Source organism: Haliaeetus leucocephalus, unplaced genomic scaffold, assembly GCF_000737465.1.
Source record: "Haliaeetus leucocephalus isolate CR32 unplaced genomic scaffold, Haliaeetus_leucocephalus-4.0 Scaffold351, whole genome shotgun sequence".
NCBI classification, from domain to species: Eukaryota; Metazoa; Chordata; class Aves; order Accipitriformes; family Accipitridae; genus Haliaeetus; species Haliaeetus leucocephalus.
In genome coordinates, this window is record NW_010972787.1 from 6586794 (window position 1) to 6613443 (window position 26650).

General features: G+C 37.4%; 1 protein-coding gene across 1 annotated transcript in view; it reads left to right on the forward strand.

Annotated features, from left to right (window-relative positions):
- Positions 1 to 26650, forward strand: part of FRY (furry homolog (Drosophila)) — a 176922-nt gene that overhangs the window by 100501 nt on the left and 49771 nt on the right. Inside the window, exons 29-40 of the mRNA XM_010572715.1 lie at positions 1313 to 1467; positions 3517 to 3616; positions 3926 to 4097; positions 5887 to 6143; positions 8083 to 8229; positions 12234 to 12402; positions 13129 to 13219; positions 15917 to 15999; positions 19170 to 19320; positions 19875 to 19978; positions 24019 to 24204; positions 26092 to 26290. Coding sequence (XP_010571017.1) covers positions 1313 to 1467; positions 3517 to 3616; positions 3926 to 4097; positions 5887 to 6143; positions 8083 to 8229; positions 12234 to 12402; positions 13129 to 13219; positions 15917 to 15999; positions 19170 to 19320; positions 19875 to 19978; positions 24019 to 24204; positions 26092 to 26290 — 1814 coding nt within the window. The remainder of the gene's footprint in view (positions 1 to 1312; positions 1468 to 3516; positions 3617 to 3925; positions 4098 to 5886; positions 6144 to 8082; positions 8230 to 12233; positions 12403 to 13128; positions 13220 to 15916; positions 16000 to 19169; positions 19321 to 19874; positions 19979 to 24018; positions 24205 to 26091; positions 26291 to 26650) is intronic.

Below are 26650 nucleotides of genomic sequence, written 5' to 3' on the forward strand. Positions count from 1 at the left end.
TTTGACCTGCTGTTCTCCCTAAAAGTCTCATACCAGCACAGGTGACTGTGATTGCTAAAAAATACAGACAGCAAAACCTAAAGGCTTGGGTTGCAGCTAGAGGATACAGGCTGTACAAATGGTAATTGATTAGGAAACAAAAGGTTGGACAAATCAGAAGAAAGAAGGGATAGCTACAGACAAAATCTTTCAGAAATTAGATAAGATTTTTGAATGTTGGTAGAGATGGAGCTATAAAGATATGTGTAAGCGATATGTATAGTTGAAATTCTTATGGATATGGGAAGAAAACACACAGAACAAGAGACAGGAAGAGTTACACTTTTCCTCCTGACAAGTTTTCATTATCATCAACAAATATTATATCACCATGTCTAATTGATCATTAGTATATACCACTCATAACATAACTGGGGAAAAAGATTACCTTTTTTAACTTTTCCCCTTGAAATTCAAAATTTGGATATGACAGATGAAATTTGTTTCCTCTAAGCTAATCACTATAATGCATGATTAATCATTGTAATGAAGGACTGTAACTAAACTGCATTGCCTATACAACTAGTTCAGTCTGAGATGAGAAGGATCCTACCCAGTCCATTATCATCAAATATCATTTGTAGTCTTTACAAGTAGTTAACCTATACTTGGTGACAGAATATTAATAGGCATTTGTGTTTGGTGTTCCAGTACTGTCCTCTACGGAAGGAACACAAAGGCACAGTCCAAGCCTTCGTTGTGATGTCTTTGTAGTGGTGGTACCAGCATTAGGGGATACAAGGTCTGTAGGGAGAGTTGTTAGATTGCTTGATGTAGTTGGATTAAGCAAACAAGTTTTCATACCCCCAGGCTCGCAAAAGGTATTTGTCTTTGTCTGCCTTGCTTCTGTATTAGTCAAAAGAAGGATAAACATGAAAGTGTGTCACTTTATGAAACTCACATGAAGTAGGAAATATAAACATTTAACAAATCAGTTAACCAATACAAATGGAAGTTGCCCAAGAACACCTATCAAGTGTCTTAGGTTTTGCAAAGATTCCGCTTTTTTCCGTGCTTAATTTTGGAAACCTCCTTTGAAAATTTATTTCATTCATGTGCATACAATTTTCTTTCAAGTGAGGAGTATTGAAAACCGAGTCACATTTCAACTCTGCTATCCCTAAAATAAATTTATGATAAATATTCTGATTTCTTTTTACTTATTTTGAATACTCTGTTTTCCCCTTGTTTTGCCTATGTCACTCTAAGAATTGTAGAGAATGAACATACCTGATCTCACCCATCATATTTTGACATGTATTTATGTGCTCAGGTTCATCAGCTTGGCTGTGAAGTTGTAGTCCTGTTGCTAGAACTGAATCCTGATCAAATCAATCTCTTCAACTGGGCTATAGATCGATGTTATACTGGATCATACCAGCTTGCCTCTGGATGTTTCAAAGCCATTGCAACTGTGTGTGGAAGCAGGTATTAATCTATTAAGCTACACTTTCAAATGTAAAGAAAACTGGAGGTTCAGCTTGTGTTGTAAAGAATTATTAGTCACACTCTTATGTTATATTCTCTCGGACAATTCTTGGGGACTGTATCACTCTGTTTCTGTGATTCTGAAAACAAAGTGATGTGCTTGGTAGAAGATGCTCTTACTATATGTATATTTGAAATCTGTGAAATTTGCTCAGGAAGATAACAAAATAACCACAACGCTTTACTTTGAACTTAGGTCATAAATCTAGTTTCAAAAGATTTGGCATTGTTTTTAATTTATTTTATAGGAGGAAAATTATTTTAAATATTATTAGCTTGAAGGACATTATTTGTTCTTTTCTAAGTGGCTTTCATTTGATTTGGTTACCAGTTCCTTTTCTGTAGGCTGGTATCATCATTGCTGCTAATGCTAAGCAAGAACAAGCTACATGAAGACACAAATACAAATACTGCTTTTGTGTCAGGCCTTCATAAAAATCTATCCTTTTTTTTTTTTTTAGTGTTTTTTCAAGACAAAATTTGTAGAGAAATTCAATGGTAGTCTTAAAAAAAGAAGATAATTTGCATCATATTGAAATAAATCTGAAAATTTTACTCTTGACAAAAAATAATTTGGCAAGATGTCTGATCAGCATAGTTCAATAGAGAAGTACTTGGGATATAGCAAATCCAAACAAGTCAAGTATTTTAGAATTTATGTGTAAAAACTTTTTGTTCTTACAGGAACAACTAGGTATAGACTGCATTATACTGAGCTTTTAAAAATATGAATGGAATTTTGTGTTTGCAAATCCAGTTATTTTAAGGGGTTTTTTTGTTTAATGAGCACATAAACATACAAGGTTTTCAGCCAGTCTTTTTTCCTCGGATTGTGTTACTTATGCCACTGTGTCCTAAAAATTAATCTTTCCCATACCTACGGTAAAAATTGAGAGTACGATCTACATAATTTACTTTGAAGGGAAAGTCCAATTTCTATCAAGTTGAGGATTTTTATTAATATTTGAAAGCTGTTAGCAGTTTTTCCTCTGTCGTCTATCAACATGTATAGAGAGGCTGCTGCTTAAACTACTTGTAAAATGAGCAGTAATGTACCTTATTGCTGATGTCCATCTTTCTACAAAGAAGCTACTTCCCTTGATTTCTTTTTTATTATTATTTTTTAAACTTAGAGGAAGGACAAAGAGACCAAGCGTAGAGGATGGATTACAGCTAGTATTCGGAATTACCAAGAATGTCCTGTGCCACGCTTTTATTTGCCATGTTTTTTAACACTAAAATGTCCAGATAGGCACTCTGCAGCCATCCAGGAGCACAGTAGCTCTCATCTAGGATGAGAAACTGATGGTTCACAATTGAATCAGGTGCATTTACAAATCATCATGAGAAAGCAGAAACTTACATAGTGAGAATCCAAATATTGTGACACGGGAATTGCTTTTGTAGCAGTATTATCATTAAGTTAACACTTTAATATGTTTACCCTTAGAATTAATGATGACTTTATAGGTAGTAGACTTTTTGAAGCAGTTCTTTGTGTTTACTCATTGAAAACAATTTTGATAGAACTGCCTAACATCTGGGAATGTTCATGTCAGAGATAGTGTCTTTTGTCCAAAGGGATTTTAGTTGCAGCTTGGCTTAAGAAGTACTTTATCCCTGGAAATTTTTATGCTACCCATCTTCTCTCATGGGTGTTGGCCTGTTCTATAAACAGTTTATGTTATAAATTAAAATGAATTGACAGTTATAGGCACAGGTATTGCGTTTCTCACTGTGAGTGACTCAGTGCATTCCTAAGCATTAGTCTAAGGTAATTGCAAATAATCCTTTCTTTCTTCCCGTTCACCAGATGGCCCTTTGATCAGGCAGCATGTATTCATTAGAGCTCCCTTTCCCATATTCTGGTGGTAGGACAGAGAAAAGAAAGATGACGTTCTCTGTAGACCATATTACAGAGTAAATCAGAGTGAAAATAATCTGTATTCCTCTCCAACATTCACAAAAATGTACTGTTTATTCTTCTAGGAACTATCCTTTTGATATAGTGACACTTTTAAACTTGGTGCTGTTCAAGGCATCTGACACCAACAGAGAGATTTATGAAATTTCCATGCAACTTATGCAGGCATGTATCAGCTACTTTTTTTGTCCTCCTATCTTTGGGGTTTTTTGATGAATTTCTTATAAAGTACTGTTTATTTGCTTTTTAGTTTTGTTTTGAAAATAAACAATTAGTTGTGTCTTGGCTATAAATACTTATGGGAATATTTATATAAAAATGAATGGAAAAATATTAGTTATGGTGTCTTTCAAATTTGGAGAGTATACTCTGAAGCATGTATATCATTCTCTGATACCTAAACTTGGAATGCTGATGTTTCCTGAATTAATGAATTTTTATTGTCTCATTACATTATTTTTTTGTCTTTTCTAGATCCTTGAATCAAAGCTTTTTGTTTATTCAAAAAAGGTAGCTGAGCAAAGACCAGGCAGTATCTTGTATGGTACACATGGTCCATTGCCACCTCTTTACAGTGTCTCACTTGGCCTTCTTTCATATGAACTAGCAAGGATGTATCCTGAACTTACCCTTCCACTCTTTTCAGGTACCTATATCTATTTGACTTACTAGCTAATTTACTTTTTTGTACAAATGGTAGACTGCTAAGATATTTATTTCCACCTGTGAACAGCAATTCTGTTTATAAATTTAGCTTGACCTGTTTTTATTCTGGTTCAGGTCAAATCAGGTTTAGGAATGCAATATATATTTCCTAGAGGTACTTACACAAAGAACAGAATAGCTATTTAAAAACCCTGTTTGGGGACTCTGTGCCACTTGTGTCATCTTAGGGTAACTTTGAAATTACAAGGGCCCTGGATAAGTTAAAGTGACATTGGCAAACTCTACTGTAATGGGTTCTCATGTTAAGCATAGTGATTCTTCTTACACATATATTTATAAAGATGATACTTGTGAGGATAGAATTTTTCATTTTATATAAACAAGACTTTACCTTTGGGAAGATGGATTGCGTGCGCCTGGTTTTACCAATGTTTCAAATCATTCTGAATGAGTGATCTCTATCTTCTGTTATTTGCCACATCTGCAAGTCTTAGTATCATTTTAGTTTTATCAGAAATACATTTTGTCAGGGTTACTGAGAAAAACGTTAAAGAGGCAGGCCTGCAGGAGCACCATTTAGATTATGCCCACTCTGAGACCATTCCTGGGAACAATGACATTTTGAGACGTATCTGTCTGTTTTAATCTATCTAATGTGTTGCTCTAGTTTTTAAATAACAGAATGCAATGTCTGTAATCGTGGGAATTCTTACTGGCTCTTAAAATCCTTTTCTGTTGTTTTTAGTCTGTAGGGGCTGGAGGAAGGGTAAAGGAACAATACATCATCCATTTCTCAGTACCCAAGATACCATGAGTTATAAATAACTGGTGTAGGGAATTTCTTATGGCTCATTTATCTTAAAAAAGCCAAATGTTATTCGTTATTACTGTTACCATCAATTCATGTTGCTGTAGTGGCTGTGTCATTTAAAAGAACTCAGATACACAGTCCAAATCAGAGCCCCTTTCTGTACATCTAGAATCATAAGGAGAGAGAACAGTGTATGTCTTGAAGATTTTTAAAAACCAGGCAGCAAGGAAAGAAAGGAAATGTTAACTGTACTGATTTTACAGAAGAATTCTGGTAAAGAGAGCTAATGTGGTTCACCTTGGCAGAAAGCCTGTCACTGTATTTCTTATCCCACATTTTCCAAATCCCTTTCCCTTACCGTGCCAGTTCTTTTTTTTATAAACTATATAAAGTGCTGTATACAAGCACTCCTGGACTGGCAGCCAACTATGAATTTTATAGGCCTCCCCACAGGAAATAAGAGTCCTAATATATGCGAGGTGTTTTTGTAAACTCAGTATACCAAGTGCCTTAAGATTTAAACTATAGCTTAGGAACATGGAGGCTGATGGGGCATTTGTAATTCTGCAGAACACTTCTGTACGTTTATTGTAGTTGTCCAAAATCTCTTGAAATTCTAGAATAACTGCCAGTAACTGTATTATCCTTTTTCCTCTTTATTGACATCCATTTGACTTAATACATAATATGGCACAGTAACAAGGGGTGACTTTCTGTTTCTAAGCCCAGACTATGTTAGTTATTTTAGACAGAAGACCTGACCAATTGCTTGCTATTACTGAACATTAAATTAATGTTTCTCTTCAGGAAGCTCAAGTACATGTTTTTGTAGGCTTGTGGTTTGCAAGGTAAAGACCATAAGGTGGTCTAACACACGTCAGAAATCTGATTTAAACCATGTATTTAAGGTTTCCTTCATAGACTAACATATTGTCCTTTTCCACTTTTACTATTTTAGAGGTAAGCCAGCGATTTCCAACAACACATCCAAATGGAAGACAGATCATGCTTACCTATCTGCTACCATGGCTTCATAATATTGAACTTGTAGATAACAGACTGCTCCTCCCTGGTTCAAGCCCTACCACTCCAGAAGATGAACTGAAGGACAAGGATGGGGAAATAGCAGTCACAAGTGGACTAAAAGGCAATGGCTGGGGCTCTCCTGAGGCCACCTCACTGGTTCTTAATAATCTCATGTATATGACAGCCAAGGTAAAAAAGCAAAACAAACAAAGAAACCAACCTGTAAAATAATTTCTGAAGTAGTCAAACTTAGGTTTCTTAAGCAAAAGATACTTAGGTTTCTTCCCTCTGATACCAGAAATTTTGCACTGGAACAGTCTATGCTGCTCAGACGCAACCTTGTTTTTGAAGAAGTTCCTTCACTTTTTCTTTTAAGGACAATGCTAAAACTGTTCTTTTTCAAAACATGAACACAGAAAAGTGTTTTACCCTTTTTAAAAAAACCTTAATAGTGAAAGCATTAAGGATTACTTACAGAGGAACTAAGTTCAGTTCCCTCCTGTATTACCTGCCAGGTTAACGTCTAAGGCAGCAGATGAAAGTTTATTTGGGGGTGAGAATGAGGACCTGGAAATTTGTCGTACTGAAGCTCTAGGAAACATTATTCTTTAAGAGAGAGAAAAGGAAAAAATGATGTACATTCTTTTGTAAAAGGGAAGGTATTTTACATCCCAGGTCCTGATAAAGGACCAGGGATTCCTTTTTACCATTTACTTTTTCATGTAAAATGCCTAAGCAGCTGGTGGAGAAGGTACTGGGAATCCATCTTTTCCTTCTCTTTGCTGAGTTGCCGGCTGCTATACTAGCGTGCCATGCCTGCTCTGGCACTGCTTTTGCCAGATTCAGTACCTATGTCTAAACTGCTAAATACATAAACTCCAGGAAGTAATGCCTGATACCTGTGTCATATGGGGTAGAGTGGTTCATGTTTCCTAACCTGCTCAGGGTTAATCCTCTCTCAAGCAGAATGTCTGTATCCATGCTACATAGCAGTTGATTCTGGATCTTGCCTCATGTTGAGGCCCTGTAAGTAAAATTTAATTATTATTTTGTTTGGATTTTGTCACATGAGCATGGCTGAAGTAACGTGAGGGCTGTGCTTCAGCCCACCAGGATGGTTTTTTGATAGTTGTTGCGTATCCAGAGCATGATACTGGCTTGTGAATTGTCTGATGGTACGGAGTCTCTAGGATATTGTTAGAGGAATTTTATGGGTTGAAAACAGATGTGATGCAGTCTCACCTTTACTGCCTATCAGCAGCAGTCCTTGGAGTAAGTTGCTTCCAAAATCACACAGTTTTTGTTCCAAAGTGAACAAGTATGCTTCCTTCAAACCGCATCAATTGACCTAGCTTTGAGGCTGTATGTGTGATAAAGGGACTGGCACCCAGAAGTGCCAGTGTAGATGACAATAAATGTGGATGCCAGTGACAGTGTAGATGTAGCTAATATGTATTAAATAAGTTTCAGTAGAATAGCATGACCTGGAAACTGCCACTCCTCTTCTAGCAGAATATCAGTCTGTGCAGTGGTTAAAACAGTCTTCTTGAAGTGGGAGCCAAAGGTTTTACATAGGCAACACAACAGCTTAAATTCTAGACTCCCACATCCTGGATCGTGCACTAACCATTTAATTGACTGGACAAAAGGGAGTATTCCCATAACTGTGTCTTGCAAAGGAGAGCAAAAGCTGCTCGTTTCCAATGGCAAGCAAAGGGCTGTCTAATGCTTAATTCTGCTAGGATTTACTCAGGAGAGAGGTGCCAAATTGTTCACTACTGTGAAGGCTGAAGCACTTAGGTACAGACGTGCAGAAACAGAACTTCAGTTGCTTGAACAACTGTAAAGATGAAACCCAATAAACTGCTTGATTTTCGGATCAGTTTTTGAATTTACATTCCTGAAACACTTTTTTTTTTGTGATTTAAGTCCTTCTGTGGATCTGAACCTAAATACTTTTAAATAGAATTTATGCTCTGAAGTCTGTCAGGGAGCTTTTGAAAACACTGTTTTGTCACTTTTTACAGCATTTTACTGTTGGTTTTGCATGAGAAAATACTCTAAAAGAGCATGCCTTAGTTTGGAGGTCTGCATATTTCAAGAAATGTATGCCTATGATCTTTTACAGTATGGAGATGAAATTCCAGGACCAGAGATGGAAAATGTCTGGAATGCTTTGGCCAACAATGAAAAATGGAGTAACAACCTTAGGATAACACTGCAGTTTCTCATTAGTTTGTGTGGTGTTAGCAGTGATACCATCCTTTTACCTTATGTAAGTGTTTGCATTTTATTTTATTTGCTATTGGTTGCACAGGTTTTAATGAAGAAAACAGTTATCACCTGCAGAACATTGATTTCTGTTTCAAAAGTAAGAAGTACCAACATATTCCCTAGCACACTGTACAAAATTAAATCACGGCAATATATGAGCCAAGAAACCGAAATTCAAGAAAGAAGTTGAGTAGTGGGAATCTCAGTTTCCACCAGTGGAGCATAGCTCATTTCAAGGAAGAGGTGGGCTCCTCTCAAGCAAAGAGCAACTTTGCATGTCTGTGTAAGGGGCCAGTAACAGGGACTGGCCCTAAATTGCCGGAATGAATGAGAAAAAATACTAGAAATATTGTTTCCATGTCAGAATTGCGTTAAAATATGCAATTTCTAGATATATTTAAAATTTTATTAAAAAGACAGAATGGCTGTTCAGAGGTTAAATAACTTGCATGAAAAATGAACAGAAGTAAAATTACTGAATGCTTATCGTTTTTCTCAGTAATCAATTAGTTTACAAAGCTATTAGTTAAATTTTGAAAGTCCTTTAAACAATGGATGTTATATCATGAATGGGATATAATACGCTATGATCTTATTAGTTTGTTTATTGTAAAGATTTAGGTGTTCCTTCAGAAAAGCATGTAGTTTTAAGAAAGTTCTACATTCTCCTCTCCTTTAGCAGACTAAGGCTTCCTGTGGGACATCTCAAGAGACGCAAGATAGCTAAGCTTTATAAGCTCCTTACCATATCAACTTTTGCCTTTGCATGGCTGTCATGAATTATATAACTGTTCCTGCAATGTGCAAGTCACACTGTGCAGGATATTGTTATTATTCAAGTTAAAATAAAATCAGGGCTGTCTGAGAAAAGCGAGATAGTCCCATTCCCATGTTCCTTACTGCTCAGTTGCTGGGTGAAACAGAATCTAAATTTAGTAAATTTTCCAGCACAATTACGATATGCTGGTTTATTAGTCTCTTTCTATTGATTTCCCTGAAATAAATTTGAAATTACTATTAATGTGATTAAACTTATCTAAAAAGCCTCATAAGCGTACTTCATTTACAGTTGCTGAAATAATACTTTGCTTAAAGTGTTTACAATGACAGCTGTGCATAACAGAATAAAGGAAATACAGAAGACCGTAAAATTTTTTCAAGATGTGGTTATTGTACCATAGACATCCTGTTGGTTTTCTTTTATTTGCAGGGTTTACTGTTCTGTGTTCTGAAATCAGTGCAAATATATGCAAAGTCAGTGTTGCCTAACTAATCAAAAGAGGAAAGGTTTGAAAGTGGAGCTGTAAGAACAAGCTCAAGGTTTCTATGAGAAGGCAAAGGGGTTGATCCCAAATATCGTGAGGGTAATGAAGATCTTTCCGTCAGTTGTGACAGAGTGACAGAGGCTCTCCATTCAGTGTTGACCGTGCTTTCAGCAGGAGGTTAGATGAGAGACTTCCCAGGTTCTTTCCAACCTGACTGATCCTACAATCTGTGACAGACTTGGGATCAGGCCCAAAGGTAGCCTCCATCAGGAGGAGCTGTGTTGGCAGAGAACAAGTGGAAATCCCAGAGATAAGAGACAAAATGAGGGCTGTTGTATTTCTGACAGCTTACAAAAGAAATAGGGGCAGATTTCTAAGAGGAAGGAGTAGTCCTGTGCTGAGTATATGTCTCACTCCTAAATCTGTAGCCTGATTGGAAATGCCTGATAGCCCTGTCGCCTCTTGCCCAGGAGCCCCTCACATACCTCGTCCCCCCATCCAGATACTTGCCAACCCAGAACTTTCAACACATCCTTTTTCCAAAACTGTTGCCATCACACAGCTCTGAGCAGCCTACCTCAAACCCTCTTCCTACCCATAGCACTTTCTCCTCTTTCTTCAAATTCTTTCCAAACCCCCTTGCCTCGAAGCCTTGGCTCTTGCAGTCCTGTCCTCCTCCAGGACAATACGGTCCTCTTGCTCCACAAAGAGAGCAGTCTGTTTTGGCATCTCCAGCTTCATCTGCTCAGCGTCTCCTATTTTGCCTGAGGGACTTTTCTGCTCTCCCTCCCAGGCTTCCAGTGGCTCTTAACAAGACAATCAGGTCTTCATCGGTGGCAGCAGCTGACAAGGTTCCTGTGTTTTCTGCCACCCTGTTAGTCTGTGTTTGATAATGTTGAGTTAAAAGTCTGATTCTTGGATTTTTGCAAAATCTGAAAAAGTTTGCAACTTCTGTAGGAAGCCTGACTGTGCTTATGAGTCACCCCTTAACTGATAGGTTTTTTTGGAGTAGGAAAATACACCCCGCTTATCACATGCATCTGCTTAGTGTTTTGATAATGCCCTGGAGTTTACAGATAAGAAATCATACCTAACTGCTAACTACACAAAACTGCTGATACCATAAACATGTATCTTCCATTATCATATAGATAACACATACACTTTAGCAAATAAAGATAATTCGAACAGTTTGTCAGCACTGTTCCAGCTCACCTGGGCTCAAAAGACCAGGCAGTTGCAAGATTGCCAGTTTACCCATCTCCTTTTGGAGCCCTCTGTGCCCCAAGGCAGTCACCAGCTGCTTCGTGCCTTCAGCCATCTGTTCTGCCTGCGTGGGCCCAAGCCAAAAACATGCCTGACTTATATTTTTTATTATTTTTTTTCAATCAGCTAAATTCATTGCTTTGTCTCTTAGAATTATGTTTCCTCTAAGCATTCTTTCCCAATGCCCCAGTGCAAATTGCTGACCTGTCCTTTCTTTCACATATGTACTGAAAGATTTCTTAGAATATTTAGTTCAGAAACCTCTTCAGCAAAGACTTAGTGTAGGGAATGTGACCCCTTCTGGGGTGAAAGAAGCTGGAAGTGGTACTGTGAGCACAACTAGAAATGAGCCTCAGAAGGGAGGTGGAAAGTCCCTGGGAAATTTTTAGCACAGTAGAGTAAAAGAGACTTTGAGTATGTGCATTTTCTCTACTTTCAGCAAAAGAAAAGGAGAGGAAAAAAGACGGAAAGAGAAGCAGTCAGGAAGTTCTTTTAATGGAAGTATTTAAAAGTATAAGAACAGCAATACTTGGTGAGGCCAACAGGCAGTTCAGTCCAGTGTATTAGCTCCGCTATAAGTATCTTTTTAGGGACAACTTTAAAAACAAAAAGAGAAGCATGGAGGGATGCTTCCCTATAAGGTCTCCTAGCTCCAGCAGCTTATGAATCAAATGGTTTTGAGCCAGAGAGCGCCTCTGCTTTTAATAGCTATCGGGATTTTTTTCCTCAAGAATTCAGTCTAATTTGATCTCAGTATCTCAACAGTCCTCATTGCTGTGATGCGTATAATAGGGTTTGAGGTCTTGTTAAAAGATTTATAGAAATTCCCAGAATTTCTCTAAATGGTACTCTGAGTTTTTTCAAATCAGGATGTGTGAAGTCTGTATACATAATTGCTCTGCCTTTCTTCCATGTGCTAGTGCTTTGATTACAGATACAAGTAGCTACTCAAAGCCGGGCTTATTCTTTGCAGCTACAGCTACCTCTTTCACATCAACCACATCTGGAAATATAGGCATGAAGTTTTGGGTGGATCTAGCTGTCTAGATGGGAAGTTTGCTCCATTCAAGAGAGTAAGATTCATCTTCAATGGAAATCACATACTCAAACTATAAATACCTGAGTGTGATTCAAAGCTAACACTGATATCCTTAAATGATAGGTACAAAATTAAGGGGATTTTGTGTATGTGTATGTTATATAGTTATATACCTAAACAGCTCATTTGTGGATGGTAAGCAAAAACTTTGGGGTAATTAGAACACATATTCACTCTGCTGGGGAAATTACCTTGATATCAAAATGAGCAATTTTATTTCTGTATGAACAAGATGGATGCAGTCGTGTGGTTGTGGTGTCTGTCCAGGAGTAACATTTGCATTCTGGATCTTTTCAGTACTGCAGCGTAACATATATTGATTTCTTTGGAAATTCAGTTTGGACAGAGTTTAATAACTGTTATTTTCTTCTCTAGATAAAAAAGGTTGCAATATATCTATGTCGCAATAACACTATTCAGACAATGGAAGAGCTTCTTTTTGAGCTGCAACAAACTGACCCAGTGAACCCAATAGTCCAGCATTGCGATAATCCTCCATTTTACCGTTTTGCTGCCAGTAACAAAGCCTCAGCTGCAGCTTCTGGTATGACCTAAATATACTTTTCAGTTATGCTCTCCTGCTCTTTTGAATCTTCATCTCTTTGAAAAAAAAAATCTCTTACTTTTACATCCATTCAGATCTGTGCATATATGAAGTGCAAGTTTCAGGGCCGTGTTGCACATCTAAATTACAGTTCTTTTTGATTTCTAATGTTGCATATGCTTTGTAAACATATGCTTAATTCTCTCAACTATTTTAATAAGATATTACCAATGTTTGGTGCTGTTCAGAACTCATATGAGGTGGTGGTTCTACCACTAGTTTCTCAGAACAGGAAGTCATCATTAATGCTGAGATCACAGCAGATACACCAAAGCAGCAGTTTCCTCAAAACTGAGAGCCTCAGCTGTGTGGCAATTCTGTTTTCAAAGCTATTTCCAGGCTGCAGTGGTCAAAGATACTTGAGAGACACCAATCCCGAATTTAATCTTGTCAGTGTTTTGCCAAATTCTTGAAAAACAATAGGTTATGTCACCTGAGAATGAGTTTAGTTTAAGGAGTGGAAGAGCATCATTATGTTAATCTACCCCTCAAAGCATGTAAAATTTACACCATTCTGCCACGCAAGCAGGTCCTGGTTTGTAGAGGTAACAGTGTTCATTCATATGCACAAGTACTTGCAGGGTGATCTTAAGTTATGGGCTTTTATTGCTTTGCAAATGCTGTCTGCTGCATGTAACGGTGTTCTTATTGACATCTCATATACAGGAACCACCTCTAGCAGTAACACTGTTGTAGCTGGCCAAGACAGTTTTCCTGATGTAGAGGAGAACAGAATGGTGAAAGAGACTGATGAAAGGTTTGTGGTTTGTTGGGTTTTTTTTCTCCAAAATGTTATGTGCTTTCCTAGGCTAAGGGTGAGATGTTGGGCAAAGTTCTGCATTGTTTTGTGTGGAACTGTGGTGCTCAGACTGATCCTCAGTGGCATTACCCCGGTAAGACCATTTTAAAATGAGCATATATAAAAGTTTAAGAAAAAAAAGCTATTCACGTGATTCTAGTTCCTGACTGTTGTGTAATAATTCATTGCAGAGGAACATTTGCTAAAGCTACATTGAATAAGTTGTGCTAAGTAGGTCACGGTTTTGTAGGAATTATCCACAAAGGAGAAAGAAAATCAAGAGTGTGTACCAAATAATGACTACCAGGTTTGATAACACCTTTTGATTCCATGGACAGTGAGTAATATTTAGTATGCAGATTTGTATCCATGATTGCAAGGACATCTCCTTTGTCTGTGTAAAATGTCTTACAGAGGAAAGCTATGTAAAATACTTTGCTTATATATTCAATTTAGTCTTTTGCTACTTATGGTACATACTGACAAATGATGAATGAATAAATGCAAAGCTTAAGGGGCATCAGATCCTCGAGCACAGACAGATATATTTCTTCTCTCACTGAAACCCACTTACTTTTGTAAGAGAACTTTGAATGACTTCTAATAGCATTAATTAGTAAGTGTATTGGTATTACATTAGTCTGTTGTTCCTGATAGTTGCTAGTATCACTTCAGTAGTCCAACCCACCTTCCATGAGTTCAGGGCTTAGAGGTAGGGAGACAATTATGTGAGCAAACTTTTCTGTACTTCAGTACCTTTTGAATTGCTTACCTTCTGCATGTTATAAACATGAGTAGCATTTTGTCAGGTTAGTTATGTCTGTCTGCCAATTTAAAGGTAAGTAAAAAATGGCACTCATCCTAGTACTAAGTAAGGTTTCAAACTGATAGTAAAGCAGATATGACTCAAAATGATGGCTTTCAGTATATGCACTAGAAATGTACTTAAAAGGACGATAATAGCATTTTTTCCTCTGGATTATTTTTTTATTCTTTACATAAATATTTATGGCTCTGTAGTTTTAAGTTAGATTTTTGTTTAGTTGATTTGCAGATAAGTTGAGCAAACTTCATCTCCTACTTTAAAACTAACTGTGTTTTCAGGGTTTCTTGTCTTACGTAAATTTTACATGTGACTACAAAATGATTTTTGGCATTCATATCTGCCAGAGACCATATGATAGAAATGAAAGGAAGATACAAAGTTCTGGTATTGCTATTCTGCTTCCTGCTGAAAGATTCCTCAGAAAAAAAATGTAAAATAATTTGCCCGAATTCATTGCTGGCATTTACATTATCAAAGACATTACAAGCTCTAAGTGCATCTGCACTTCAAAACCAATATGTCAATCTTAGAATGTCCGTTAATATTGACTTCATGTGTCAAGACATATTAAATAATGTTCACAGAAGGTAATAGATTGTAAACAAACTATTCTCATAAATGTGGGTATTTTTCTAATAATACAAAGCTAATCAGAAGATAGTTATGTTTTTATGTTGATGCAATATGATGTAAAATGCCCTGCTCTCAAATAATTTCTGACCTGTATTCTCCATTTGTTTTATACAGGATAGAATTCATCTCTGCATATTTCTTCATAACTTTTTCCTTAACTTTATTCTTCTTTTCTCTTTTTTTATGCCAGATAAATATGTCAGTAATTGTCAGTTTGTGCACATTTATTAAGGGAATTTATTAAAATATAGGAGAATCAGATACTGGAAAGACAGAAAATGGCAGAATTAAGATGGCTCGTGATGTCTTTTTGTCACCTTCACAATGAATTTATTGTGCCCTTATGAGACAGACCTGCTTTGGAAACAGCATAATATGTCAATGCATAATTAATACCCTGCAGTAATGTATATGCATATTAGGAAGAAATGGAATTGAACGTTGTATAGAGAACCTTCAGTCTTATTTTGTTTGATACAGTTGTTTTAACATGGTTATTTGTAATTAATTTCCTAGCTTTGCAGAACAAGTGATGTTTTTACATCCTCACTAGTGTGTGAGCCTCCAGCACGGCTCCTCTCGCTCCACTTCAGGCCTGATGACACTGACAGCACAAGGAGGTGGAGGAAGCCAAAGTTAGCTTATTGTGGATCTGTGGCAGATTTGAGGACAGCTGTGAACAGTTTGTTCTGGCTCTCCTATCCCTTAACTCCTCTGCTAGGTCTGCTCTGGCGGTTGCTGGATTTTCCTGTTGAAGGGTGATCTGCTGCAGCTTTTGCCACTTGATACCTGCGCGGTCCTGACTTTGGACTATTCAGTCAGTTACTGCTTTAGCAGGTTGACAAAATTTTACCCATGAACATGGGCTGTGACAAAATACTAGCTGTGAACAGTTTATATCTCAGTTCAGCCTTAGCACAGTTTCTTGTTTCAAGAAAATCACACATTTGCAGCATGAAAATTTTCCCTCTGCTAAATTTTAAAAGCTTGTGACACAGGAGCACACTGTTAGAACTTCTCAGAAACTGCTGCAAAAATCTTCTTTTGTGGAAGGAAACAGCATTACATTCACATTGCTGTTTACTCCCATATACAAGTGCATGCTTAAGGAAATGCTTTTTTTGTAGAGTAAGCATATAGTCCAGATGTTTAATGTCAATTTGTGTTTGTAATGAAGATTTTTCTTGTATTTGAAGGTTCAGTAATGTAATCAGAGCACATACCCGACTAGAATCGAGATACAGTAATAGCTCCGGAGGATCTTATGATGATGACAAAAGTGAGTTGTATTATTCAATTTGATGAAATTTCTGGTGTTTTGGTGGGAGACAAAAACATTCTTAAGATTGGTGGAGGCTCTCTGTTTAAGTTCTGTATAAACAGTGATGTAGCATCACTATACAGGGAGTGTCCTTATTTTACCTTTGTACCTCATTATTTAATTTCCTTTGTTTAACCTGGGCTCAGTCAAACCTATTTAAAGGCCAGAGAACTTCACAGAAGGCAGCAGCATAGAATCCTCCAGACAGTAACACCTTGAACTTTTCATACATGGCAAGGTGAAGGACTTCCAAGAGCATTACAGCGAGTACTTTGAATTGTGCCCTTCACCAGTATTTTCCTGCAAATCAAGTGGTGTTATATGAGCATGAAGAAGACATTCAGGAGTTTCCAAAAATGATGTCTTCTCTCCTCTTTGGCTTTTCTCTGCTGTCTGCAACCAGTTTCTGGCTGCACTGTGCAAACCTGTGTTAGAGGGGAGAGTAAGATAGGGCTCCTGAGAGCACTTGTTGTTCTTTATGTATTTCTGCTGAACAGACTATAAATGGACACTTGATGCTCAGCAGAGATTCCAAAGAAAACCAAGATATTTCCATCAACTATTGAATGACAGTGTAAATTTTCAGAGTTGGATGGTTTGACTTCATTTCTGGAAGCCAATCTACAGATTTTGGTTAGGCCCTAACCAAGTGTAAAAAAGGCAAGACTTTTTTATTGACTTTCATTTCTGGATTAATAAAGCCAGGTCAAATAATGTAGAGGCCATAAGTCTTGTCCTGGTGCTATGGACACCACTTTGGGACAGTATTTTGACATAAAAAGTAAAGATTTTATATATTCTTTAATCCAAGTAATTTTTTGGCAGTACTCTTCTGCAAAATGTGGAAACACTGTCAAATGCAATACAATAGGATAATTTAATAATGTATATCAACAACTATTTTTCATGGTTATGAAGCACAATATTTACAGAATGTTGTGTATGTACATACTGCAGTATTTAAATACACAAAAAAGTGTGCAACATTTGAACTCAGTGGGTTTTGGTACACTTGTCTTGTTTTTCTTATGGCTTTCTAGTGCTGCAGCTACTAAAAATTCTTCAGCAGATGTTAATTGGAGCACCAGTGCTAATCTGATCTGCATGAACAATCTTTCAAAACAGAACATTGTTTGTATTATCAGAACATTCTTCACAAGTAGCTGGTTTTGACAAGAGCTTAGAGTAATAAAAGGTTAAAGTATACTGAAATTTTCTTTGCTCTTTTGGAATGTCTCCTCAAGCCGGTGCCCAAATGTTTTTTCCTGCCTGTATGTGCAAGCTTTATAGTACTGCGAATATTCATGCAAAGTTTGCTTCTCACAGGGGTTCCTTCCGCAAATATATGAATACCTCGATGTAAAATAAAATACATTTTACTTAGCTACTGACATTTATATAGAACTCTAAAAAGAAAGAGTAATTCTTATACCATTTGTCATTCTACAAGATAAATAATGCAACCTCCATTAAGAAAGTGCAACTACTCCCGCTGGCAGGCAGCCCAGACTGTGAAGGAGTTGGTGGTATGGCTTCTCTCTTCTCTCCACTTTACTTGAGCATACGTGTGTTGCTGAGGATATAAATAGGGAACACAGCTCTGCAGCACGGAAACTCATTTGTTCAGGCAAAGATTGTATGTTAAGGTGCAAAATGCTTCTTTTTTTTTCTCACTCTGCCCATAAACCTGTGAAAACATGAGTGAGGAGCTAGGTCTTAGCACGGACATCATGAAGCAGTTTTATGTGAAACACTTAAGTTGGTAGTAACAAATAGTGACTGTGCAGTGCTTTTTATGTGACAAGCATTTGGCAAACATCTGATTACTCCTTAGAAGATGAATATATGAAAATGCTATACTTTTCTACATTATTAGGTCAGCATATTCTCCTTTATCTGTAACTAATAAATCATCCTCCAGAGGATGAGAGAAATAAGTAGAGGTCTAAATCATAAAGATCTAAAGTGCTGCTTGCAAGACTAACACTGAAGAGTGGGAATGATAGTTGGCATTTCAGTAATAATTGGAGGAGCAGCTACTGCATTGAAGGGCTCCTGAAGATCTGGAAACCTGAAGACGTTAAAACCAAGAAGTGACGTGCATTGGAAAAAGCTAGCTCTGATACTTTTGGAGGCATCAAAGCAGTTTTGTTTCCTCTGGCAAAGCTGACAAGCATCAGATACATGCTGTTAAAAAAGGCAAAGTGCTGAGAGTTTCAGACCTACCTAAAATGCAAAACTGTAACAAAAAAAAAAACAGAGTAAAAAATAATGCTCTTGTTAAAAAATCACAAAGGGCAATGTTTGGATATATGTCAAGAACAGGCCTGGAAAGGATACTTTCCATGGCAGTGTATCACAGACTGCCAGAGCTGGGGAATAAAAACTGACCAATGGGAAAATTGAGAAGAATGAGAGGGAACAGAATACAAGAGGGATGAACAAAGCTGTGCAGCTGAGAGAAGACAGAAAGTAGTGCAAATAACTTACTTGACCCACATCATTGCGGATAAACAAGTGGAAGAAAAAAACCTCTTGCTTATTAACATAAAGCAGCTGTCATACTGAAGCAAATTTAAATACATCTTTGAGAATTCAAGAGATAATTCATGCCTGTTGAAAGAAAATTACCCTGGAGATGTTTTTTGCATTCCGTATGCCTCCATCCTAATTCAGGACATTTAACTTCTGCCTTTATAGCATCACTCAGCAGGGCACTGGTGAGGAGTTGCAAGAATGTGTCACTGGTACATGGCTCCTTGCAGCAGATGGCTTCTGACAGCAGCTTCGTTGGCTGAACTTTTCTCTCATTTTTGAAGAAAATGTTTGTTGCTTGGTGCTTTGTGATCTGGATCCAAAGCTACTAAGTGACAGCAGGGATTCAGCTGCAGCTCCTACTATTCAGTGCTGTCTGTCTGGAATCTGTTTAATTTCCAGCAGCGTGAAAGAGGGATTAAAAATGCATCACTTATTATTGAACACAGGAATTTGCAAACCTCATGTCATTTTATCACATTATTCCAAACAGCTGAGCTGATACGTTAGCATAAACTCTGTTTTATTATTTCTCCAAAATATGTAACCAGACTTGGTTTTTATGCACTCTGTTTTAATGCTTTTCCATGCAGATGATCCTGTTTCTCCATATACAAGCTGGTTATTGAATATTGTTGAAACCAAACAACCACACCCCCTGCCCATGCCTTACAATGGAGGATGTTGGGCACCACTTGTGGACTACCTCCCAGAAACCATTACACCCCGGGGACCACTTCATAGGTGAGCAGATTCTCATTCTGACATTTCAAACAAGTGAGATGCTTCCTCTTACTAGTTGACCAAAACCAATCCAACTGTCCCACCACTCAGAACATCTGAAAATCATACCTTCAGTTTCTGCTGATTTCCAGTGCTAAAATCAACATGCAATGAAGGCTTTCTACCAGAAAGCCTATTTACAATGTAGGACATGACTTTGATAAGGATCAGCCTGAAGAAACAACTAAAACAGAAAAGGAAAATTTCTCTTTCCCAAGCCTCCGTGGCTGTTATTCATAGCATTTTTCCCCCTTGATCTTTTATTCTAAATAGGCTATGCATATTCTGAAATTCCTCCTTTACATAATTTGTATTGACAGTAATAGTGTTCTTTTCAGTAATGGGTACTTACCTGCTTAATACTGTAACTAAGGTGCTTCAGCATTAATCATACTGAGAAGAAATGCTACAAATGTGAAAATGCAGAGGTGGTTCATATCTTCAGAAATAGCCATCATGTTACTGTTTTCCCATCTCTAAGAGGTTTCAGACTGATACTGTAATTTAATTTCCAGGTGCAATATTGCTGTCATCTTCATGACTGAGATGGTAGTGGATCACAGTGTGAGAGAAGATTGGGCTCTTCACCTCCCTTTATTGCTACATGCTCTCTTTTTAGGTAAGACCAACAGAACAAGAAATAAGTATAAATGTACTCTGTCCTTTTAGTTTAGTTTCACTGAAGCTGTAGAGTTACGTTTCTTACAAGTTTTTAATTACAATTTCCTAAAAAAAAAAAAAAGCCTGAGGCAATTACAGTCTGTGAATTAGTCTCAAAACTTTGAAGCTTTTGAATATTTTGGCCAATTTCACCCAAATTTGAGAGGTGAATAGAAATTCAAAGATGATTGACTTCCTAAAATATCTCTAAAAAACCTGTAGCCCCCCACCCATGAGAAAGGCAGACGAAACAGCCTTCGTACAGTGTGGTTTGTGATGGGCAGCTGGGCAGTCAGCACATGCCTTAGATGTGGACTACACACACCAGTGCTGTCTCTTGCCTTTGCAAAAATATTATGTCAGAGAGCTGAGATTACTGTACAGCAGAGATAGTGAAGGTAGGACACAGACCACTGGAAAGCAAGCTTCATTAATTTCACTGCTAATGGAATACTTTATCATGAGTATCTTCCCTGAGCATAGAGGCACTGCTTTTCCCCCACTGCTGTCTGTTCTTGACTGTAACACAGTTCAACTGGAGGGTGATAACTTCATTATCCTGCTACTTTGTTGTCCCACAAATGGGTTCGTTTACCCAGTGTGCAAGCCAACAGCACACAGAGTCGAGGTATTTTCAAATTAATTTAATTGATGCACATGAATGGGTGCCTATCTCAAGACAGCACACCCTTGTCTCAAAAATCCTCACGTTTACACACTTGACTAATACATATTCATTGTTATTTTCCTTAATGATTGGTTCTTTCTTCTTCGCCCCTCATGTAATTTAGTGCGCAGACTCTGTCTTCTTTCTTCGTTGTCTTGAGTAGGTGGTAACATTTGTGTAGGTGGTCAATGAGTCGGTGGTCACGATCTCCCCCCATAGGAATTACTTTTTACCTACTTCTTCCCTAATCTTGGCAGTTCCAAGCGGTTCTTCAAGGTTTATTGACCAGACCACAATCCATTTCCTTTTCTGACCTAAACATAAAGCCCCATTGTCTAGTAGTTAGTTCCTAAACCCTAAATCATGTCTAGTTATTGTTTCGCTATTTTAAATATTAACTGATAGGGGCTCTGCACAGCTCCCTGGTTATTTCAATCATACTATACATATTAATTGATAACAACATTATGAAAAGTGAATGGCCTAATTTTTTTAGCACACAAGAGTGTTTAGCATTATAAAGCCATTCCCTAACTTTCATGGTTGATAAATAATAGTTTTCACAAATAAACCCAGCCAGACACTTGTGAAATAAATTTATTATAACTAGCGATTGCAGTCCACTTCTCATTCAGTCTCCATAGTTACCACTAAGTCTATTCACTGGCAATCTGGGAAGAATCTGTTGTTTAGCAGGCAAAAAAGATTAAAGTGGGAGGTTACAGCACAGTGGTAGAATATATGTGATATACTTCCATATATAGTTGAAGAAGTTACCTCATTCTCCTTTTCTGCTACTCTGTTACCAACTGTTCTGTTTGATATTTTTTGTTGAAATAGGTTTTTTTGGAAAATGCACACTCATCAAATATTCAAGCTTTGTATATTAGTACATTGATTTCAACAAACTTCTAATTAAACACAAGAATAACAGCCAGGACCATGTCAGATGGGAGGATCAGTTTCAATACGACATTTAACATATATTCTTCACTTAAAAGTTAGATCTATTTTTGTGGCTGCCCGTAACAATTTTTTACTTCTTTTTTGTATTGCTGTGAACTTTCTAAGTGTAAGAGGGAGCTGAAAGAGAACTGGATAAGTGAATGAATCAAATCAACAACCATCGGCTGATCAAACAACATCTTTAGTATGATTTGTAACAAGTGTGAGAAAACTGGTGCTTATAGTTAGAAATTCTCACAAGAACAAAGGAATAACTTAAGACAGAAGTAGTATGCAGCAGCCTGGCCACTTCGGTTAAGACAGCTTTAAGGAGCCATCAGGGAGCCATGCAAATAATCATATGCAGAAACAGAGTTATGATATTAGTAATCCATTATAAAAATATCTTTACTGATTTGTTAATGCGATAATGTTTCCACATTACAGTTTTTTGTAAGAAATAAATAGAAATATATTAATACCATTTGAGACAGTCCCTTGGTTAAGAACTCTCAATTCTCAAAAGTGAAATTAAAGCTAAATGTAACTGATAACTAATGTAACTGGTTTAGTGGTAACTAAAATGAGATCACAGCTTCCAGGCTTCAAGTTCAGTTTCTCTAGAGTTGTTATACCTCCTGCGGAAAATTTTTCTATGTTTGTAGTAGGGCTCTGTTGTGATGGTGTAAGGAAGTTACGCTATACATGGTAGCCAATGGTATGAATGGGACTGAAAATGAAGTATTTCTGTCCTGTTGGAATGTGAGCAGGCAGATGCATCTGACCGAAAAGGAAGCTGGAAGCTGGTATGGTGGCTAGCTGGAGAGCCTGTATCCTTCCATTTATTGGAAGAAGTGAGAAAATTCTAAAATGAAAGAATTTTGCAGTGTATGTGTTCAATAGACTATTGGATGGTTTGTAGTACTGACGGTGAAGTAGAGAGGCAGACTGCTGGTGTGAACCTGCCTATCTCACTAGTGCATGAAAATCAGTGCTGTTTAAAAACTCTTTTGCAACCAAAATGAGTTGAGCAGCTAGACTTCTTTCCCATGGAAATGTGTCCACATCACCGAAGTTTACCCTCTCGGGAACTCTTCCAAGTTAAAGAAGGGCCCAGCACTGGACAAGCACAAAGACTGAACTGTCCTTCTCATTTCATAGCTAGCATATCTATGTCAATACTTTCATACAACCCTAGGGTTTAACAGGTTTTCAGTCACAAGTGCTGCCAATAGAGAATTTATTTTCAATTGAAAGAACTTCTTATATCCTTTTCAGTGTGTGTTAGAACAGGGTAGGATGGATTCATTATGTCCTGGCAGGTGGAAGGAGACAGAGAAAAGAGAATAAGAGCAGAAACCTGAAGAAGCTGAAGAAGAGGTGGGCAGGTTGGCTGTGGTTCTTCTGGAGAAGGCTATGGGAAGATGAGTGACACCAGGGATCGCAGGACCTCCAAAGACCTGCCCGTAGGACACATTGTTCAGACTGTGGCAGTATGAGCAGCTTCAGTTTTGCAGGCCAGACAAGAACCAGCGTGACTGGAGTATATTAGAAAACACCTGACTTGAAAAGACCTGTTGGCTGCTACCACTTAGAGTAATGAAGGAGCTGCTTTTTAAAGAGGAATATATCCTGAGAAGAGAGGAGCTGAAGAAGAAAACAATTCCAATTTTTCAGCACTAAAACTGCCTCTAAACAGAAGAAAGTATTTTTAAATATCATGGAAGATGCTGAAAGAGAATCGAAAAGAGATTACTACCACAGAGTACATTTTATTTTACAAACATCTGTTTCCTCTGTATTCATAATTTGTGAATTATTCAGGTTTTGTTAAAATCTTATAAACAGCAGTAGTGCTAACCAGATCAGAGTCTTTCAGTGCTAGACCTTCGGTTTCAGTTCTGCATCCTGAGCTAGTGCCTAATTTCTCATGCTACTCACTGGTAGCTGAAGTTTCTGCAAGGGATTCTGTCCATCAGTTCCTTTCTTAATAAATCAGTATCTACCTCTTACAGTTTGCACTTGTTGTAAAACTGATGTCTGTGCAAGAAAGCCAGATACTGAGGTAAGCAATGTAATTACAACCACCACCAAGAATTTCTCATCTTTAGAGGTTTTCCCACTCTGTCAAATTAACACTGCAGTGAGACAGAATGCATAATGTATTGCCACGCGTTGTTTTGTACCTCCCGTGTGGGATCTCAGTCTGGAAACTAAATATACACATATATTTAAGTAAAAAAACTAGAAACTGTGTCTGGAAATGCTACATCTTTTGTTCGTTTCCACTGTTGCCATGAACTGCCTTGAAATTTTTGCTATTTCTGGAATATGAACTTGTTTATTATTACTTCATATTCAGTGATTACTGTAACCTTTTCTTTTAGGTCTTGACCATTACCGCCCTGAGGTCTTTGAACACAGTAAAAAGTTACTGCTTCACCTTTTGATTGCATTATCTTGCAATAGCAACTATCAAGCCATTGCATCAGTGCTCCTTCAGACCAGAGAGATGAATGAGATCAAGACTCTGACAGTACAACCAGCATACTTACCTGAATATCTTTATACAGGTAATAAAAGAAAAGAAGAAAAGAACATTACATTATACTGTGAGGTTTTTGAAAGTAGGATGTCAAGGTTACTTTCCCAAAATATAACAGTTTTGATAAATTAAAGTAGTAAAGTGGCAAATATGAACAGTTCCCATTAATATTAATTCCATGTGAACTACCCTAGAGATGCGCCCAAATTATTATTAGGTAACTTTTTATGATAGTGAGAAAGCTATCTAATGTAAGACAAAATATATAATGTAGAATTTAAAACATTAATACAGCTAATAACTTCCTAACTTCCCCCTCAGGGAGCCAGGACTACTTTAAATGAGGGCAATCACTCCTCAACCTTCAAAAGAAATTAATAAATAATTCCAACACAGGAAGAGCAGCAAAAATGTGCAGCTCAGATTTTCCTTTATTAAGTTAAATTTCACATGATGTGCACCCTCCTTTATATCACAGATACACTATGTAATACTGCTAAAAGCAAGCATACTGTTGAGAATGGAAGGAATCACAGAACCAATGCAGAGTTATGGAGGTAGGATTAGTTGTCTGGGAGAGGGTGAAGAACTTTACCATACAGTGAGAAATTAAAAGGAAACATTATCTAATTAGTGGCATTTCCGCGGTTCTTTACAAATACAACCAAAAGTAATAAATAGTTTGACTTTATAAAGAATATTACTTGATAACTGATTATTATTCTTTCATGAGACACAAAAAAATTATTTTAAAGTAATGAGAAGAAGGGACAGGTATTTCAGATTAATGAATTAGTTTGGCCTTTGAGGTTTAATTCTGAATAACGTCTGTGCAAAATTACCTCACACGTGAATTTCCTGTCTTGAGTTGTATAGATTTCTTTTCCAATGCATGTCCATGAATTATTAAATACAGAATAAAATTCTTACATTAAAATTATATTACTGCTTTTCTGCCAAAACGAAAAACTGTTTTCATTCCTGTGTCTCAAAAACATAGTTGGTACCCTGTGTTTGGGCCTCCTAAGTCCAAGAAGTTATCAAAACTTTGTATTTGGACTCTCCTTTGAGCAGCTAGTATAAAGAGTGAGAATGTGGGTGAGTAGCTATAGCAAAGAATCCTAACTGAAAATACTTCAGCTCTGGTTCTTTCCACATAATGTCAGGCAACTAAACTAAGAGTCTCTTGACCTGCAGTGGATTTTGTCAGTTGAGAGGCCCCTCCTGCTCCCAGTCTTCTCACAGAGCTAGTTTTTCTGTTGTAGATACAGCCTAAGATGACTAGCAGTCATACCGTAAGAAAACAGGTCGTAGTTTCTAATTTCAGCTCTGAAGTTATGTGGCAAGCTTTTGATCTAGCAGAACTCTTACTCGGATGTTTAATCTTAATGCTGAAAATATTTAGTATGAGTAGTCCAGTGTTTACAGTTACTAAAGGTGTTGAACAGAAGCCTTAAACTTTGTGTCTTGGTTTCCATTACATCTGTAAAATTAGGACAACATCACTGTCCTAAAAATTCCACCCTGCAGAGGTTTTTTCCTCATCAAACTAGCCCAGAGAAGTGAGCTGAACTTTGCATGCACTTAGCCAACTTCAAAATTCACTTTACAGAAAGTCATACTTCTGAATGTAAAATGCCCTGAAACATTTGGTTTTCAAGTACTGTAGCCCTTGTGCAGTAAAAAAAAAAAAAACCTTGACTTTGATATTTTTCATTTTATGTTTGATTCTGAATGTTCAGAAACACAGTACCGTTGGCATTTGAGGGTTGTTGTGTTCTGTAGGTTTTCCCTGTGTTTCCCAGTAGAAGGTTTCTGCTGCTGACTCTGAAGAGAGCTGCTTGGCAGACACTCTCATCTGTAACGCTGGCCCAACAGGGCATTCCATCTTTATCTCCTCCCTTTTGGCTGGCAGGTGGCTTTGACTTTCTGCGGGAATACCAATCATCTCCGGTGCCAGACTCCGGCTTGAGCTCCAGCTCCACCTCCTCCAGTATCAGTCTGGGAGGCAGCAGTGGAAATCTCCCCCAGATTACACAAGAGGTTGAGGACATGGACACTGCTGCTGAAACAGATGAGAAAGCAAACAAATTAATTGAGTTTCTGACAACCAGGTAATGGAGATAAGCAGAGGATACGTTCATACTCAAAACACATACTTTCATGTCTTCTCTACAGTTATCTGTAGCAACTTGAAAGACTCAAAGGAAAATGACCAAGCTTTCATAGTAATTACAGACTCCCATTCCTCTTTTATTGATACTTATAGAAGTAGGTAGGTACTTAAAAGCACTACAGTGTCAGGACCAACAGAAAAAAATCTTGCCTGACAGGAATAAAAGATGTTTAATTGACTGAAAGTATTATATTCAACAATGAACTAATGGAAGAAGACAGTTTTATTATTATAAAATTAGATGGGAAGTGTACAGGGCATAGTGAAAGGCCATGGTGAAACTAATATTAACTACCAA